Source organism: Patagioenas fasciata, chromosome 6 (assembly GCF_037038585.1).
Source record: "Patagioenas fasciata isolate bPatFas1 chromosome 6, bPatFas1.hap1, whole genome shotgun sequence".
Classification (NCBI taxonomy): domain Eukaryota; kingdom Metazoa; phylum Chordata; class Aves; order Columbiformes; family Columbidae; genus Patagioenas; species Patagioenas fasciata.
In genome coordinates this window covers 29,696,164-29,714,018 of record NC_092525.1, presented here as the reverse complement: position 1 = coordinate 29,714,018, position 17,855 = coordinate 29,696,164, and the positions used below count along the sequence as shown (strand labels likewise).

The 17,855-nt window shown below is 38.7% G+C and overlaps 2 protein-coding genes across 4 annotated transcripts in view; one reads left to right on the top strand and one right to left on the bottom strand.

Annotated features, from left to right (window-relative positions):
- The window catches only part of FRRS1 (ferric chelate reductase 1), a 28,362-nt gene extending 27,066 nt beyond the window's left edge, over positions 1 to 1,296 (bottom strand). Inside the window, exon 1 of the mRNA XM_071810381.1 lies at positions 642 to 1,296. The gene's annotated coding sequence lies outside the window, so the exon portion shown is untranslated. The remainder of the gene's footprint in view (positions 1 to 641) is intronic.
- A 120-nt stretch (positions 1,297 to 1,416) lies between these two features.
- AGL (amylo-alpha-1,6-glucosidase and 4-alpha-glucanotransferase) overlaps positions 1,417 to 17,855 on the top strand; it is a 38,216-nt gene continuing 21,777 nt past the window's right edge. Inside the window, exons 1-13 of one of the 3 annotated variants that reach the window (XM_065841799.2) lie at positions 1,417 to 1,714; positions 2,147 to 2,296; positions 4,761 to 4,971; positions 5,876 to 6,042; positions 6,518 to 6,721; positions 11,119 to 11,300; positions 11,542 to 11,653; positions 11,960 to 12,080; positions 12,263 to 12,365; positions 12,456 to 12,553; positions 13,164 to 13,303; positions 15,674 to 15,861; positions 17,153 to 17,276. In XM_065841799.2, coding sequence (XP_065697871.2) covers positions 2,215 to 2,296; positions 4,761 to 4,971; positions 5,876 to 6,042; positions 6,518 to 6,721; positions 11,119 to 11,300; positions 11,542 to 11,653; positions 11,960 to 12,080; positions 12,263 to 12,365; positions 12,456 to 12,553; positions 13,164 to 13,303; positions 15,674 to 15,861; positions 17,153 to 17,276 — 1,732 coding nt within the window. In that variant the 5' untranslated portion in view covers positions 1,417 to 1,714; positions 2,147 to 2,214. Of the gene's footprint in view, positions 1,715 to 1,879; positions 2,053 to 2,146; positions 2,297 to 4,760; positions 4,972 to 5,875; positions 6,043 to 6,517; positions 6,722 to 11,118; positions 11,301 to 11,541; positions 11,654 to 11,959; positions 12,081 to 12,262; positions 12,366 to 12,455; positions 12,554 to 13,163; positions 13,304 to 15,673; positions 15,862 to 16,666; positions 16,791 to 17,152; positions 17,277 to 17,855 lie in introns of those variants that run through there. The other 2 variants (XM_065841800.2, XM_071810379.1) reach the window with 2 other exon arrangements.

The window sequence follows — 17,855 nt, the reverse complement described above, 5'->3', positions numbered from 1 at the left end:
TAGTTCAGGAAAGACAAGGAAGAGTGGACAATTCTGCTGAGCACCAAGATCCAGATTGGAAGTATCACATTTGAACCACATCTGAATGAGTCTCACTGAGGTTAATGTTAGGGGAGCTGCACAAACACACAGGGGGCTTTTACTAGGAATTTTTCCCCGGTCTATCTGGGGATCCTCATATTTTCAGGGGGCATAAAAGTTGACATATTTGCTTATACCAACAGAAAAGCATTTCTCAACAATACAAAAAAAAACCACTCAGTGTAATGAAGAACAAACAGATTTCTTAAAATGTTCAGAGGGAGAAGAGGATGAAGGAGGAAGGAAAAAAAATAGCTACCGAAAGATTGCAAGCTCAGTTTGAAATGGGTGGAAATGTTTCCATGAATATCAAGGCCTTTGCGCTGCCCTTGATTTTATCGGAATTGGATGAACACATTGCAGTAAGACAATGTTGTAAGCTTATGTATGGAATGACTGGAAGTAAAGCCTAAATAGTTTTGCACACTCCTCCCAGTTCCACAAAATATACCACCTTTGAAAATAAACAAAAATAATAAACATTATAACATAGTGACTGTAAATTGAGAAGTACAGGGGTTTTTTTTTGACGTAGTTCTAGGCAATAAAAATAGACTGACCTTCCAGAGCTGGAAGGCTGACCTTTACAGTGGGGTGCAGTTCATGATTTCAGCGGTGAGAGGCCTGGAGCGACTGTCGCAGGCATTCTGCAATGTAAAGCAATGGTAAGGGCTGTCTGGTGACGGCGATTCAGACGACAGTGTGCTTCAAATGAATGGCGGTGGTGTTTGGGTTTTGTTTGGGGTTGGTTTGTTTTAAGTCACCTTGCCTCTTGGTCAAAGACAGATCCCCTGAGTTTGTAGCCTTGTCCACGCACTACATATAGCACTTAAGCCCGGCTGACATCATGTTTGTTCTGCAGCGCAGCCCATGGGGCAGGAGCCGCTGCCTGGCGCCGGGTGCCCCGCCGCCCCCTGTGCCCGCGGAGCGGCGCTCCCATCGCGGCAAGGAGCGGCTGGGCCCGCAGGCCTCAGCCGGGCTGTCCAGGCAGCCTTAGTCCCGTTTTCTTCAGCGGAATGGCCGGTAAATCACACAGAGCTCTAGTTCCAGGTGCCCGGTTCCCTCAGGGGGCGGCCTCTCGTGCCGGCGCGCACAAACCCTGTGTAAAGGCGCTGGTGGGTGCTGTGGCAAAGGCAGGAGAAAAGGTAACCCAGCCCTGCGCTCCCCGAAAGCCGGGGGTGTCCGGGGCCCGGGCTCGGGGCTCGCTCAGCGCCGCTACAGCGCCGGGGACAGCGGTGGTTTCCGAGGCGACCGCTCCCTCAGGGGGCGCTTCCCGAGGCGGGGCGGGCCTGGCAGGGGCGGGGCGGGGCAGGCCCAGCCTGGCCCGGGCGGGCCCTGCGCTCTCGCGGGAGCTGAGCAGACGCCGCCCGTCTCCGTGCGCGGCCGCGGCGGAACCAATAAAGTTTGTTTCAGATAAAAGCAAGAAAAGGGGAGTTAAAGAGCGGTGCCGCCGAGTCGCTCGCGGCTGCTGGCGAGTGCGTGGCTTGCCCGCCTGCCCGGTCGGCCCAGCCCGGGGCTGCCGCAGCAGGCGAGGACAGACGGGCTACTCCAGCCCCCGCCCCGCCTGCGCTCGGCCTCGGCAGTTGTCACCGTCTGCGGGGAGCTGCGCCTCCGCCGCTCTCCGGGCCCGCTCGTGAGTATGGTGGGGCGGCTGAGACGGGCAGCGCTCCCCGCAGAGGCAGGGCGGTGTTGAGGGGCCTGGCGGTGATTCCCGGCAGCGCCGGGGCGAGCGGGGAGAGTGACAGGTGTCAGGCTCCCCCCCCCGGGGCGGCTCGGGCCGGGGGCACCTCCGCCGCTCTGGCTGCGGGCCGGGTCGCGCTGTGGGACGGGGAGCTGCTCCGGGTGCTGCTCCAGGGTGCTGCCGGCGGCGGTCCCCGGCCGGGGGAGGGCCGCGCGCCTCCTGACAGCTGCCTCGAACCCGCGTCCCCGCTCTGCAGCGCCTCGTCTCTCTCCCCTGGGGCTGTGGAACATGTAAGCGAGACCGGCGGCTTGAGGCGTTCCCGAGCGGCTACCGTCTGCGGGTGTCCCCGCTGACCTGTGGGTTTTTGTCTGTTCTTCACGGCAGGGCTCGCTTCTCCTTCCCCGAAGTGAGTCTCCTGGCGCGGGAGCAGCGCCGGGCCGGCGGCCGCAGCCATGCCGAGCGGTAAGGAGACGCGGCTGCTGCACCTCGGCGAGATGGAGAAGCTGGACAAGACCCTCTTCAGGCTGGAACAAGGTGGGTTCGGGGCGGCGGCCTCCTCGGCCTCCTGCTCCTCGGCGGGGAACCATCGGGGATGGCTGAGAGGGAATGGCCGAGAGCTTGCCACCCTCTTTGGGTAGCGATGGAAAGGGAGCTCAGCCTGCCGTGGTGGTCGTTTGTTTGTTTATTTTAATATATTTTTCTTGTTTCAGTGTTTAATAACTTCTGACATGTTTGCTTCCACTGCAGAGCTCTATGGGCTCCAGTTGCAGTTTGGTCTGACAGATAAAACCCTTGAGAAATGGAGAGCAGATGGGCTGGGAGCCATCAGTCTGTATGGGAACAAAGTGCCAAGTGGATTTTAGGCCCTTTCCTTTTATAACCTGCCCTCATAAGTCACGCTCTCTAGTATTTATCTGCAATGTGTTATGCAGCACCCTATCTTTAATGTTGTTGAGATATATCAGTATTAGTAACATTTTGAAAACTCTGAGATAATGTTTTAGAATACGGGATCATTAGCTCCTCCTAAGGCTTATTTTGCCTGTCAGATTTCTTGTAGCTGTGCTATGTTAGTATTCTGGCTGCATGTTTTTGAGAGCTTGACATTATTTCTCTCTGAAAGTGTTCTTCAGTCTATTTGCCAAAAAAAAAAAAAAAACCAGACAACAAACCCAGACTACTAATTGGTCCACTATGATGCTGCTCAGCAAATTCGGACCATAAAACTAAAGCCACTGTCTTTAGAAACCATTTTGAATGATACAACAATTTTTATTACTCATGAAATTTTGTGGGTCTTATTACTTTATGCTACTGATCTAGGAACCTAATAGCAAAGTACTTTGGTAGAGGAACAAGGTTTTGATTTTTGTGAAAAATAATTATTTTCAACTATATTGATTTTTCTGACAGTGTAATCTAAGAAAATGTCACTAGTGAACAAGTGCAGAGTTGACCCTAACCTCCTTTTATAACTTATCCTTCCAGTTGTGTGCATTTTATTGGAAGGAGTGACACAGAAGTGTGAAGCTATCGAACATTTTAAGTGCCTCTGTTGGTAACAGTCTCTGAGAGGGCATAGCTAATTTTGAGCACAGCATTCCTGTTGTCAGTATAACTGTTACAGGAAATAAGATATCAATGACATATATCCCTGTGCTCTAATTTTAGTAATCCCTCTAATGTCAAGATGAGGAGAGTGTACTTAACCTTCCAAAAGTGTTGATTTTTGATAAATGTTGTTTTGTTTTTTTGTTTTGGTTTCAGTCAAATGAGCTTCATTTTACCTAACAGACATCCATATCCTAAAAGCAATGCTTTATATAGTGGTGTTTGGTGCAGTGGTGGTTATGTTAATAAGATAAACTTTGAGCTTGGTGAGACTTGCATTTAAATGTACTCAGATATTGAATTTTGCTATTAGAGTCCCCATGATTCTACTTAATAAGCAAGTGGCTTTTTTTCAGCTTAAGATCCTGGAACTTGTCATTGTTCATGTTTTTTCACACTTCATAATTAATTATATGTGTTTTAATAGCTTTCTCTTTTTACAAATATTCAAGTTTCTTTTACTCCAAATTTTGTGGACTGCTAGGGCTAGCGGGCATCTCACCACAGTTAACTACGTGACTGGCACGTAATTTAGGAAATGTTATTGTGCAAGCACTTATACCTGTTTTGGTCACTTGAAAGGACCCTGTAATCAGCCATGCACATGATGGTGGCGCTCATATATGCAAGCAGAAACCTATTTTGAAACCTGTTGACTAAATTGAATTTTTCATATCCAGCTGAACAGACTTCAGTATGGTTTCAGGTCCTGATATTTCAACTTAATTTTGTTCTCATTATCATGGGTATCTTAAGCGTAAATGCTGCTCTTTCTATGTGCATGTGACCTGCAGCACGTATACAAAACTCCCTTTGGTTTGTTGAGCTCTCTGAAAGTTTAACAATTTGGTTGTTCATCGTAGATTACACACAAGTACATTTCATTTTACAGTTAAAAGCATAAGGAATGTAGCATTGTTTAGTGAACACTCAATGGAGAATGAAGGGATTTGAAATATTTCCTGTTTTGAAATGTATTGCTGTATTTTCCAGATTTTTCATGGGTCTGTTAAATATATACACTTGGTAAACCTAAATACTTTAATAGTACATAGTCCAAAATCTGCATAAAATCGTATGTAGTCTGATGATCCTGGTGTTTTGCTGTGTTTTGTTTTAAAGACTCTTTTATATAGCAAAGAGGAACACATTGTAAAGGACTTGAATAGTACTATGTAAGTAAAGGAAAACTATATGTAAAGTGTGCAAAGAAAAATGTTAGGAAAGTAGGGAGAGATGATGCCATAGAAATGCACCATTCTGCTCAAACTCTTGGTGGATATGTTGATGCACTTTCTTCTTAACATAATATCAAAATATGGTTTGTAATTACAGAATAGAAATATCTAGTTCTCCTGATAACGTGATTTTATCTTTCTTCCTTGAGGTTTTGAGCTACAGTTCCGCTTGGGCCCAACTCTTCAAGGCAAACCCGTTACTGTGTACACAAATTATCCAGCTTCTGGAGAAGTATTTGATCGCCACAAGTTCAGGACACTGTCATGGCACAATCCCACGGGAAAAGAAGATGACTCTGATAAATACTGCAAGCTGGATCTCCAGATTTCTGGATCATACCAGTACTATTTCAGTCTTGGGTAAGTGAAATTCTATACTTGCAGTCAAGTGCAGTCTGTCCCTTGGTTTACATTTTAACCTGAAGAAATCACTGTGAAGAATAAACACACTTTTTTCCAGACATTTTTTCAAATTGCTACCATGGGGCCTATCTGAACCTGCTAATGAAAGACAGTAGGTGTGATGGTTGTTTAATACTTTCTGATGCAAAAAATAGTCTGGAGAATATCCAGGACAAAGTTGGTCAATTTTCTGTGAATGTTGGAAAGGCAAGCCATTTTTACAAGTTTAAGTCATCAGCATCCTGAGTATCTGAATGATTAATTTGTACTTTCTTCATCAGCTTTGAAGATTGCTTTGTATCTTCCTAGCACAGAAGTTCTGTCATTCTTTACTTCACATTCTTTACTTCTTCCTTTGTTACAACAGAAGTGCAGAAGTGAGTGCCAGTACCTGGATTGACTGTAGTGTGGTATTCTGAGTTTCAGGAAGATGTGTGGTTAAATTCCCTCAGGCTTTAAAGGGCATGTAGCTCAGGTCTCTTCTGGAGGAGTGTGCTTCAAATGGAGGTGTTTGTATAAAAGATGGGGAGTCATGCTTGCTTTCTTGCTTTCCATATCCTAAAAGGAGGAACCAGTACTCTGTCTCAGAAAATAACAAAGGTATCTCACTTTTGCAGAGCATTTAAAGCTCTGTATCCCAGTTGTGTTCTTGTAAGTCTGGTAGAGATGATGCTTAAGAGGTGAGCATCTCTTCAGTGTTTCCTAATTTCTTCAGGTGTCCTGCGGTCCTGTTCCCTGCCTCCCCCCAACAGCTGTACTGGACTACTGTGTTCTTGAAATAGCTGTGCTTGTTGGATTCTCTTTCTGAAACTGAATGGTACATTGGGTGTTTACTATACCAATGAAAAATATTTTTTCCTAGGAATGAAAAAAGTGGTGGAGGTTACATAGTTGTGGATCCTATTTTGCATGTTGGAGCCGATGATCATGTGTTACCTTTGGATTGTGTTACACTCCAGACATTCCTTGCTAAGTGTCTGGGACCATTTCATGAATGGGAAGACAGGCTTAAAGTTGCAAAAGAAACAGGTAATGCCAATACACATAAAAAGGGATGTACATTTTTGCCTTATCATCAAAAAAACAGTTACACCAAAGAGCTTCAGTGTAAACAGCCTATTTGTTCTTCAATTTGTAAACTAAATATCTTCCACTAGATTAAATTTAATGAACAGATTAAGTTAGTCAAACCATTAAAATATTTGCAGAGGTGCAAAAAGTCAGGGATTTCCTAATACAGGAAACCACTTTTGTTCTATGGCTTTGACTTCAGATAGACTTGGACGTTTGTAGAACTGATAGTGTGATTTTATTTATTTTTTTGTTTTGTTTTCCTAAAGCTTGTTATGTAGAATTTCAAGGGGGCAATTCAGATTAACTTAAACCGGTTATTCCAAACACTAGCTTTAAGTACATGTTATTACTGTAACTTATTATGCTTCTTTCAATTAACTCTGTTTGAAATTTGTTTTTCTTATTAAATAAATGGCTTCTTATTACCTAGGTTACAACATGATTCATTTTACACCATTGCAGAAGCTTGGACTGTCTCGATCATGTTATTCATTGGCTGATCAGTTAGAAGTAAATCCGGAATTTTCAAGCCGTGATAAAAAGTGCTCTTGGAGTGATATAGGAGCACTTGTGGAAAAAATGAAAAATGAATGGAATATGCTTTGCATCACAGATGTAGTCTACAATCATACTGGTATGATTTTTGTGTGTATTAATTACCAGATTGGTCCTGTGATTATATTTGATTATTTCCCTTTTCCCTCTTGAACCCATCTTTTAGTAGCTGGTTTAAGCAACTTAGTTGTCTTTGTCTTTGAATTTCTCAAATCTTGGACAACTCTTTACAATTATAACTGATGTGTTTCCATAACAGATGTAAAATAATTTGGTATTATTACTGAGTGAATAGAGCCCGTCTTAGAATTAATGAACTGTGCATGTGTCTGTTTTTTATAATATGCTTATTTTTATGATCTGCAGGGTGCAGCTCCCATATAAGTGAATGGGATATGCATTATGAATCATTTGGTGAACATAAACTGAGTATTTTATTGTTAAACAGGGTGTTACTCTTGTAGCTGCTTAAAAGTGCTCTAGTTTGGACAACAAAAAGAATAGGGCCAAGAGGGTAGGATTAAGCAATGAAGGAAATGTTACAGCTCGGTCTTTGGGAAAAGGAGAAGAAAAAAGATAGCTTTGTGTTTGGGGTGGGTTGGTTTGTTTTTTTTTTTTTTTTTTTTTTAAGCATAGAAAATGCCAACGCATTGAAGGCTTGACTTAATTGCTTGAGGGACAGTGGCTTTTCTTCAGTATGATCTGATGAAATTTAAATTGTAGTACTTCATCATTCAGAATTTTGCCTATTATTTGGGTGATGAGTTTACTTTGATTATGTTTACAGTGCAGTTTTCATCTTGTGCTGTAATCCTAAAGATCAGAATAATTAGCATTCTCATAGCAGAGAATACAACACATGATTATCTTGATGTTGCAGTCCTTTGAGAAACCTTAACCGCAGATATCTGTGAGTTTCAAGCTTTATTTGCTTTAGTTCTTTGGTGTTGACTGCTGCCAAACATTCCTGTCCAATCAGTCTGCAATGCAGTGTGGGCCCTGTTGTTTGTCCTGTCTGTTTGTTGCAAAGTTACTAAATATAGTTATTGGCTACGTGTCTGAGGGAATTGGGCTTTTAAACATTCTCCCAGTTTTGGACAAAAAAGTTATTGCACTTTACCAACTGGATGTTCAGTTTCTCTCATACATGCTTGAGATCCTGTCATCTTTTTACTGTGTACATTTGTGTGCTACCAAGGAGGATGTTTTTATGGACGGAAATACCAAAGTCTAATTATTAGACTCCAAAATATATTTGAGAAGGAAAATGTCACATTAATTAGCTACATTTGTAGAAGGACTTTTTCAGTTTACATTCAGAGTTCCAAGTAATCTTTATTGGGATGGATGACTAAACATTTTTACTGTGGCAAAAGGCCGTTTAGAAGTGTCTCTTAACAGGATAGAAATATTCGAATGACCGTGGTCCTGACTTGTGTCATTAAGCAATGTATGCTTGATGGCTTTGTTTCCTGCTTTCAAACTCTATTTCTCCTCTTTCCCCTGTGGAACTTCTCTAACACTTTCAGGTTTATAACCAAGACTTCTTGATTTACAGGTGACACCAAACTTCATTAAATACCAAATTTAGGATAAGCAGAAAGATACATTTAGCAATGTCTGAGTAAACAATAAAGTTGTATATGCCTGTGGAGCTTTTTTGGGGGCTTTTGAAATAAGAAAATAGGCAAATAGTTTTCAGGGGGGGTTGTCTGGATCTTGATTAGATGGCAATTTACCTCTTTTTTTTTTTTTTTTTTTTTTTTGGTATGTTAATTGAACAGTAATTCCTAGTAGTTAAAGTTAATTCCTGCACATTAGAATGATTTAGTTGTAAAACACGTTTCATAGAAGTATTTTAATATAACAGACACAAAATGTGTAGTTAGTTGTGAGCAGATTATGGATACTTGCACATAGTTATTAATTCTGCCACATGTCTGCATTAGAAGCTTAAGGTGTCTCACAGTAAATCCTCTAATGCCGGTAACTGTACGGCTCGTGACCCTTCAGTTTATGGTGGTTGTATCTGTTGATAGTTTCTACTTTCTGGCTGTGACAACTGTGCAGAAATGGCAATGCTTCCCCTCTGTTCCTGGGGTACAGTCAGCCAGCTTGCTTGCAGCAATAAATGGGTAAGCGGAGGTGTTTGGTTTTCACACTGGACTGAAGAACAGACCACTTGCATAGTAGAGAACAGTGGGAATCAGGTTTTGATGCTAACATCTCTGTGCAGCTATAAAACCAAAAATGCTGTATTGACTGGCATTTGCTTTTTACCAGGAGACAGAAATTAGGAGAGTTGAGGGCTTTTTATTATTTTCTGAGTTTTCAGTGGCTGTAATAAATCATACAATTTATTTCTGTTCATTACTTTATATCTACTTTGTCTTTCAGAAAAGGCTACTGTTGTCTAATTGCAACTTAACACTTGAGTAACTCCTATTTCCAAGCACTTGACTAATCGCATCAAACACTACCTTTTCTCAGTTTCATAAAGGGGAGGGGGGGGAAAAAACGTCCTGGGCAGTAAGCATCATAACTAACTATTAAGTTTCTGTTTAAATTATAGAACTATGAATTAGTGCTTTGAAAAATGTGAAATTATTCTTTTAGATAAGAATGTAATAAATTTTAGAAATCGTTTTCTGTAATTCCTCATCATAATATTTTCATGTTTTTATACTTACATGTATTTTCTCCCTAGCTGTAACAAATGTAATCACAAGTGATATTTCAGTCTCTCTTTTTTTTTTTTTTTTTGGCAGAATTAGATTTTTTTGTGTGTGTTATACTGTGAATCATTCTGTTCTATACCAGAATCAGGGGAAGGCCTGTCGACTCTTTTTCTTTTTTTTTCATTATAACATCTTAGATTTAAATAATATATTGACTCTTTAGAATTCCTTGTATTTACTTATGAAAGTCCTTTATAGAAAATCATGGGTCTTGCTAGATGAATGGAGTGGTAGAGGTAGTATATATATTGAAAAAAAGGGGGAAGGGGGATCTAGCTGGCCTAGAACAGCCTTTAACAGTCTGAGCTTCTTATTGCTTTATGTAACTTCAAAATAAGTATGGTGGTTTTAGTTGTAGGTGGCATTTAAACCATGAAGATATTAATTTCCACAAATGGTTTGACCTTATAAACATGGAATTTTGCCATGTTCATGACGGTCTTGAGATGTAATGTAAGAGAGTGTTCGGAAGAGCTGTTTGTACTACAGATTGAGAGAGTACACTAGTTTCTTTCCATTTGATGTTTTTGTTTGTATTTCTTTGAACTAAACAAACTTGGGGTTTAGGTGTTAATTGTCCTGCTTTAATTTTGGACACACTAATGGTTGTTTCATCATGTTTCAAATATAATCATTTGTTATATTTTTTTTTTGCTTGTGCGAAGTACTACTTATATTTTTCACTGTTTTTCTAAAACGTTGGAATAATAAGATGTATTCTTGCAAAACCTCAGCAAATTTTTTCTTGTTCTTATACATGCCATTATTTTTTTAACATTTAGTTTTTCAATTGCTGAGATTCATTCAAAGGAATATATGAAGACTATTTTCTGTTAAACAATGTTTAGGACAGTTCCAAAAAAACCAAAATTAATTTTTGAGGATTTATTTTTCTTCTTTGTCATGCTTCCAAAATAAAAATTCTCGCTATGTATATATTTACTTGTACTGCTGCAGTCACACTACTGTCTCTATTAGAATATTACACTCATTTTCTAGTGAAGGTTCCTTACCTTCTTTGAGTTAATTCTTAATGTTCAGCATATCTTCTGGTACTTGTTGATGCTACAGGGAACATTTAGAAAATAGAGACAGTGTTGGATGTGATCTAGTGTTCCATTTGCCCACACCAGGCAGTGCACTCATCTTCCTGTGTGAACCTCCCTGATACCACTTCTGATTATGTACACAACAGTGTCACAGCTAATTCTTTCTTAAAAGCCCATTTAACTACATTTTTCATTAATTATTTTTTGGTCTGTTTGTGTGTGCAGTCGTGCTCTCTGGCTGTACATTTTTAACATCTGATAGAGTTGAAGAAAGCCTAAGCTGTTTATTTTTTTATAAAGGTTGCTTTGGGATGTATGTTTGGCCTTCAACACACAAAACATTTAATGTCCATTATTTGATGTATTTCCTGCAACAAAAGTAAATTGTGTTTTTTTGTTTGTTTTATTTACTGTCTTAGAACTGGTCATACTATTGCATATTTTTATGTAACTAACGAAAAGTTTCTCTGCAACTGTATTTGTTGCAAAACAAATGGCTATCAGTGATGCACACCTCTGCATAAGACATGATTTTCTATTGGTATGGGAAACTTTAGTCAAAATGTGAACTAGCTATACGTGCCATAGTACCTTAAATTCTTGATGTTAAGATGTTTGTACAAAACAGCTGAGTGTTCAGATTATGTACTTACTTTTTTTTCCCCCCCCCATGCCCTTTCTCAAATAAGCCACTAACAGTGAATGGCTCAGGTTGCATCCGGAGTGTGGCTACAACCTTGTGAATTCTCCTCACCTGAAGCCAGCGTGGGTCTTGGATAGAGCTCTGTGGCACCTGACCTGTATGGTGGCTGATGGAAAGTATATTGCCAAAGGGGTCCCTCCCTTGATTGAAAATGATAATCACTTGAATGTAAGTGAATGAGAACTAAGTATAAACTAATGCATGCTATAAATAGCTGAATAAACCTTTAATATTTTTAAGGGTGTGGAAGTGCATGAAAAATGCTGTATACTTTGTAGATATATTTAATTAAATAACACTTTACTCCTGAATTTTTGTTTTTTTCTGAACAACCAATACAAGCACTTAGCTTTTTGCAATTATATTCATCATCAACATTATTATCGAACATAATTTTTATTTTTTACAGTGCATCCGTAAAATAATTTGGGAAGATATATATCCAAAAATTAAACTATGGGAGTTTTTCCAAGTGGATGTTAACAAAGCTGTGCAGCAATTTAAAGCCCTTCTAACTCAAGGTAAAGAAAGGGTATGTTGCCAAAGCACGTGGATTATATATTTATAGTTCAAGGAACTTATAGGTACACTTAACAGTAATCTGCAAAACCAAATAATCCCATTTTTTTGCTATGTGAGAAATCTACCGTGATGATTTAAGAATACAAGAATGCTTTGAGGGCTAGTAAAACCTTTGAAGATTTTGCACCCCTTCAAAGCTTTTATCTACCCATATGTTGCTTATGCTAGAAGCATAAAAGTTGTATATGTTTTAAATGTAATTTCTGTTTTTACTTTATGAATACTCTTTTCTATCTTCTTCTTAGGTAAAATGAGCACTAAATCTGATCCAAATCAGCATCTTCAAATAGTTCAGGACCCTGATTACAGACGACTTGGTTGTACTGTTGATATGAATATAGCATTGGCAACATTCATACCACACAGGTATTGTACTATTGCTTACAAATTAAAACCACAAATGAAGTTAAATTTGCAAAACCAAATAAATGAAATTATTTTCAGAGGTGGGAAAAGTTTAATTTTCCATTTCTTTTAGTTAGGTATATTGCATGTTTCAAAAATAAATTATTCTAATTGTTCTCTGCTTTTAATGTCCTCCTGCTAAGTAATGGCCCAGCTGCAATAGAAGAATGTTGTAACTGGTTTCGCAAGAGGGTTGAGGAACTGAATGCTGAACAGTACAGACAAACAAATCACCATCAAGAGCAGGTCTTATAATTTCTGTGTCTTAATGCTGAATTGTTTTAAATTGCAAACAAATGCAGGCATTATATTAATGCATGGTTTAATTATTTCTAGGCTGTCAATTGTCTTGTGGGGACTGTGGTTTATGAACGACTGGCTGGTAATGGTCCTAAGAAGGGTCCTATCAGTAGAAAACATCCTTTGGTTACCAGGTATTATTGTTGTTGAGTTTTGTTTGTTGTCTGTTTGGGTTGTGGCTTTTTTTGGAAAGTATTACAACCTATCCAGGTAAAGTGAGTCCAAAGTTCATTAAAATATACATTTATTTGTATAGGCCTATGCTTTCTTTCTCAGGTACAAATGCCACTCAATGAATTGACTATCTTTTTTAAGCAACAGTGATAACTGTGTAGTAAACAAATGTGACCGGAGAGCATGAAACAATGCTCGGAGCACATGGAAGCCTTACATAGTGCAAATTGCTCTTGTAGGTGGAAGAGAGGTGGAACTAGGGAAGCTTGCGCCTTTCAAGTTTGATGTACTTGATGCCATTCATGTATTTGAAGAGCTGGGGCTCTAATCTTACACTACCAACTGACACCAAGATAATAGTGGCAACACCTGTCCTTCCTCCTTCGAGGCATGCTATAAAATAGAAAACTCCCCGTCATTTCTAGTCTAGCAGCTGCTTTTTTTTAATAGCTGTTTTATCTACAAGTCACTTCATAGCAGATATTTTAATTTCAAAGACAAATATTTTCAGCTTAGGTTACATTATGTGTTTGCTTTGTTTCATTTTTTAATAGCTTGTCTATTCCATAGGTATTTTACTTACCCATTCAAAGAGCTGACTGTGCAGGAAGAAGAAACTATGATAAATCAACCGGATAAAGCCTGTTATTTTATGGCTCATAATGGCTGGGTTATGGGAGATGATCCTCTTAGAAACTTTGCAGAACCAGGTTTGTAAAATAACTTTGAATCATCTTATAAACCTCTTGATATTCTAGCCAAAGCAAAGAAGATTTTACTTAATCTGTTTTTTTTCCAGATGTATTTCTGTGAAGCTGCAGAACAGCAGTCAGTTCTTAGAGTTGTTCTGTATGCTGAAGGGCAGATAAAAGTGCTAAGAACTGGGAGTTGAGTTAGTTTTGCAAGATTTGATAGGCAAATTATCAGCTTTCTGCCACTGAAATGGGGGCATCCTGCTTCCTCACTTCTGTCATTCTCTTTGCTTACTTTGTGCTTTGTTCCAATATCACTGCTCATTGGCATTTCCATACGACAATGACAATGTGGCAGAAAACTAATGTGGACAGTATTTTATGTTTTAGTGAGCAAAAACTGGATCCTTGAGAGGATTAATCCAAGCTAAGTATGCAGATTACTTGTGAAAGTAAGATAGCGTATGAATTCACCATTCACTAAAATACTGTATTCAAACTCTACTGATATATCCAAAAAAAAACAAGGTTGACAACTCTTGTTTTCGGAGTAGTTATTCACTTTGTAAACTGAATCAAACAAAGGCCAGTTCAGTTCTAATTTTACAAGTATATTTTAGAGTTTGTTGCATCTCATTTAGAAGCTAACCTGATAGACTCCCAGAGTGCCTGGGAGTTAGCAAACACCTGATTTCTCCAAAACAGTCTACAGCCGTTTCACTGCTTTTTATTTACTTTTTTTTCCTCTTTCACATGGATGAAGATAATAGATATTTCAAGGGTGTTTTTGTTCATTTGCCTTTTAGCTAATTGCCATTTCTTCTGAGCAGACTGTTGTATTTTTTTCCTTCAGTCGCTGGCTTCAGTTAGCATACTTAGCTTCCATTACGGAGTTTTCTCTCTTAATTTGTCTACAGCTTTTTGAATGCTTTGTGTTTGTCTTATACCTTTGTTTTATACCACACATTATCGTAGCTGACAATACAGTGTGAAAACATGAAACATAAGGGCACAAATACATAAATTGCAAAACAAAAGCAGCCAGTTCTGTAAATGGCCCATAAAAAAATCATGGCGTACATCCAAAGCCAATTTTTCTGTCCATGTAGCTATGTTGTCATTACCAAAGATAAAAGTTAGGCTCTGCTTAAATGAATGTTTTTGGAAGTAGTGGTGACTTAAAATCCCTGCTCTTTGCTTACTAACTGCTCACTCTTGTACGTCTTTCATTTTGTACGCCAAATCAGTTCAGTGTCCATAATGTGAGCTTAGGAAATTAGTCTGGCCAAAAAATAATCTCTTTGCTAAGACAGGATTACTTTTCAGCTGAACCAGTTTCCTGATCTAATTCAAGGTTCAACCACTGAAATAACTGTGGTGATGCATCGTTATAGCTGGTCTAGGAGTAGCAGAAAGCAATGGAGTAGCTCTGTATTGCCTGTCCTGAGTGATGCTGAGCCTGTTTATGCTTTGATCAGGTTTACATAACAGAAATATAAATAGACCTTCAAAAGATTGATGGCTGAAGATAATGGTATTTCTCTTATGTGGGGTCTGATGATTGACAATTCCATGGTTGTGCCTGAACATTACACTGCAAATAACATGGGGGTTTGGTGAGGTTGGTTGGTTGGTTTTTAGATTATATTACTGCCGTTGTCAAATACATGATTTATATAGGACAGAAGTAACTTTTTAGATGTGTCTAATTAAGTGTTTGTGGCAGCTAAATCTCCTTCAGCATATTATGTGCAGTAAGTATATTACAGGTAAACTCAAACTTTTTTTTATTGGTTGCATCAAAAAGAAGGCGAAAAATAGCATATAAAACTAGATTAGATAGAGTATAAATATTTCCATACACACAAAATTATTTAGAGACTTAGTCCATTTAAGTGGCCTGTCTGCTTGAGTACTTTGGAAACTTGCCTTACAGCATTGCAGTCGGCTGGTAACAGAACATAAAATTTTAAATTGCAGCTGTGGCAGTTTATTTATGGTAACACAGTGAGATGGTTTTTTGAAGTTTGGCCAGGATAAACAATGAGACTGATGATTTTGTTCCTTTGTTTGCTGCTTTTTTCTTCTTTTTTTTTTTTTCTCAAGTACAGTTTTTATACTACTTTCAAGAATTAAAAGGAATTTTATTTCAATCTGAAGAATTATTTTGGTATCGCTGTAGAAGTTAAATATTCTCTTGAAGTAGTTTGAAGTTATATATAAGCGTAGGGCATACAGATTGAGTTGATGTGGTTATTGTTACAGTTTTTCCTCTCCGTCACAGTGGCTTTTTGCTCTTCAGCAGTAGAAGTTGAAATACCACTTATTAACTTTGGTGCATGGTCTATACTACATATATATACACACTACAGTGAATTTCTCTTACAGGTTCAAATGTTTACTTGAGAAGAGAGCTTATTTGTTGGGGAGACAGTGTGAAACTGCGTTATGGTAATAAACCTGAAGACTGCCCATACCTCTGGGCACATATGAAAAAATACACTGAAATCACTGCCAAATATTTCCATGGTGTTCGTCTTGACAACTGTCACTCAACACCAATTCATGTAGCTGAGGTACGCAAAATTAATCGTGTTTGCTGTAAAGCAGGTTCTGTCTGTGAAATAAGTTCTTGCACTGTTGTGACAAAATCTGCAGCATCTACATGGCAGAGTTCAGGTGTGAATGAATCTTCCTCTTAGCATAAGCCAAGTTTTGACTGCTGATGTTTAGATAGGGTTTCAACTACTTTAAACAGTTAGAGTGGTGTAGCCATTGTATCTTTTATTTCTCCAATTTAGCTGACATAGTGCTTATTGTTTACCATGGAGATGACTACATCCAGAAATTGTACTTATTTGGTAAATTAGCTTTAAATAGATTCATGTAGTGCAACTTGTTAGTGCTTAGTTTCAGCTTGGTTACAGAGCTTACCCGAATCTATGGAGAGCTCTCTAAAACACGTTGATTTGCTCACAAAAAGTGGCTCTTAAATGCAGCCAGTTCAAAACTTCTACTGTTCTTTTGTTTATTGCTACTGTTTTTGGAATGGTAACTTCAAAGGCTTAATCTGAAGTCTTACTCAGATTTCTTACCTTAAGAGGTATCTCTTTTATTCAGCCTTTGTTCTTGCATTTTGAGTTGCAATTTTGTTTAAGCTGATGACAACTTTGTTTTCAAAGTCTTCAGAAAATTTCTCAGTCCCTACATAATCTCTGTAGAATATAAAGATGGTTTTATGAATCTTACCTGTTATGGATTTTGTTTTTAATGAACTGCATATATAAATGTCTCATTTATGTTTGATTAAGACATGTTAATGATTGCATATACAAAGCTGACAATGGATTTCTTGTATTAAAAATGTATTGTGATCTGTAGGAGATGCTAGCAACAGCCAGATCAGTCAGACCTAATCTTTATGTGATAGCTGAACTCTTCACGGGCAGTGAGTACATTGACAATGTTTTTGTCAACCGACTGGGAATTACGAGCCTGATTAGAGGTACAATAAGCAATTGAAAATTATGTAGGATTTTCATGTGTGGTTTGGAGTTTTTAATGTGAAACTAACATTGTTATGCTTTTTTTTTGTTTTTCTTACATATTTGTGTTCTTTGCTTATGCAATTATCTCTTCTTTGTTTCCTGTTTAATTTCTCCTGTGTTCTATGCTGATTCTTGATTTTCCTTATGCTTGTGTGTCCTCTTCTGTGTAACAACTTTTTTGTTCCTTACTTTTGGCTTTCTGTTTGTCTTTGCTGCATGGCATTTTCCCATTGTCCAATCCCTGCCTAGCTTTGAAACTTGTCCTTTTTTATATCTGCCTTTCCCCTTTTTGTGGCTTTTTTGGCTGTGCTTTTTGCAGTACATGCTGGACACAGCTAGAAAATTGCGAGCCGATTTGTATATAGTGGCTGAACTGTTCACGGGAAATGAGGAGCTGGACAATATCTTTGTGAATAGGCTGGGCATTACCTCCTTAATAAGAGGTAGGCTTGCTGCGTGTGTGGTCTCTTTCCAAAGAGAGATTATAGATGACATGCTTTTTCCAAGCCAAAGGTTTCCTCTGGATTATGCACTTTTAATTTCATACACCATGTAATGGGAAGTACAGGTTTTGTATTGCAACTTTTTGATACTCAGCAAAAAATACTGTACTAGCTGTAAGAGGAGAGATTCTGCATTAGTTTACAGGTTAAATATTTCACTCTTATTCTAGTGAGAGAAAAAGTTATAGCACCGTTCTACAATGCAGGTGATCCATCATGTCTGAGTTATGTCACATTTCTTAAAGCCTACGAGAAACAGTTTTAGATCTCTGCTTTTTTTTCTCTTTTTTTTTTTTTTTTCCCTTAGCTTTTTATACCTTAATATGTTGTAGTAAATGGAATACTCCAAGGTTATAGATCCACATTGGGGAATATAGTTATATGTGATTGTTTTTTGTTTTTGTTTTTTTTTGTGATTGAGCAAAATAACAACTGTCAAATGCTGCATTAACATCTTCGTGCATGCTGTACTCTATGGTAGTTATTCTTATGCAAACACTTACGTATTTTGTTCTTTAG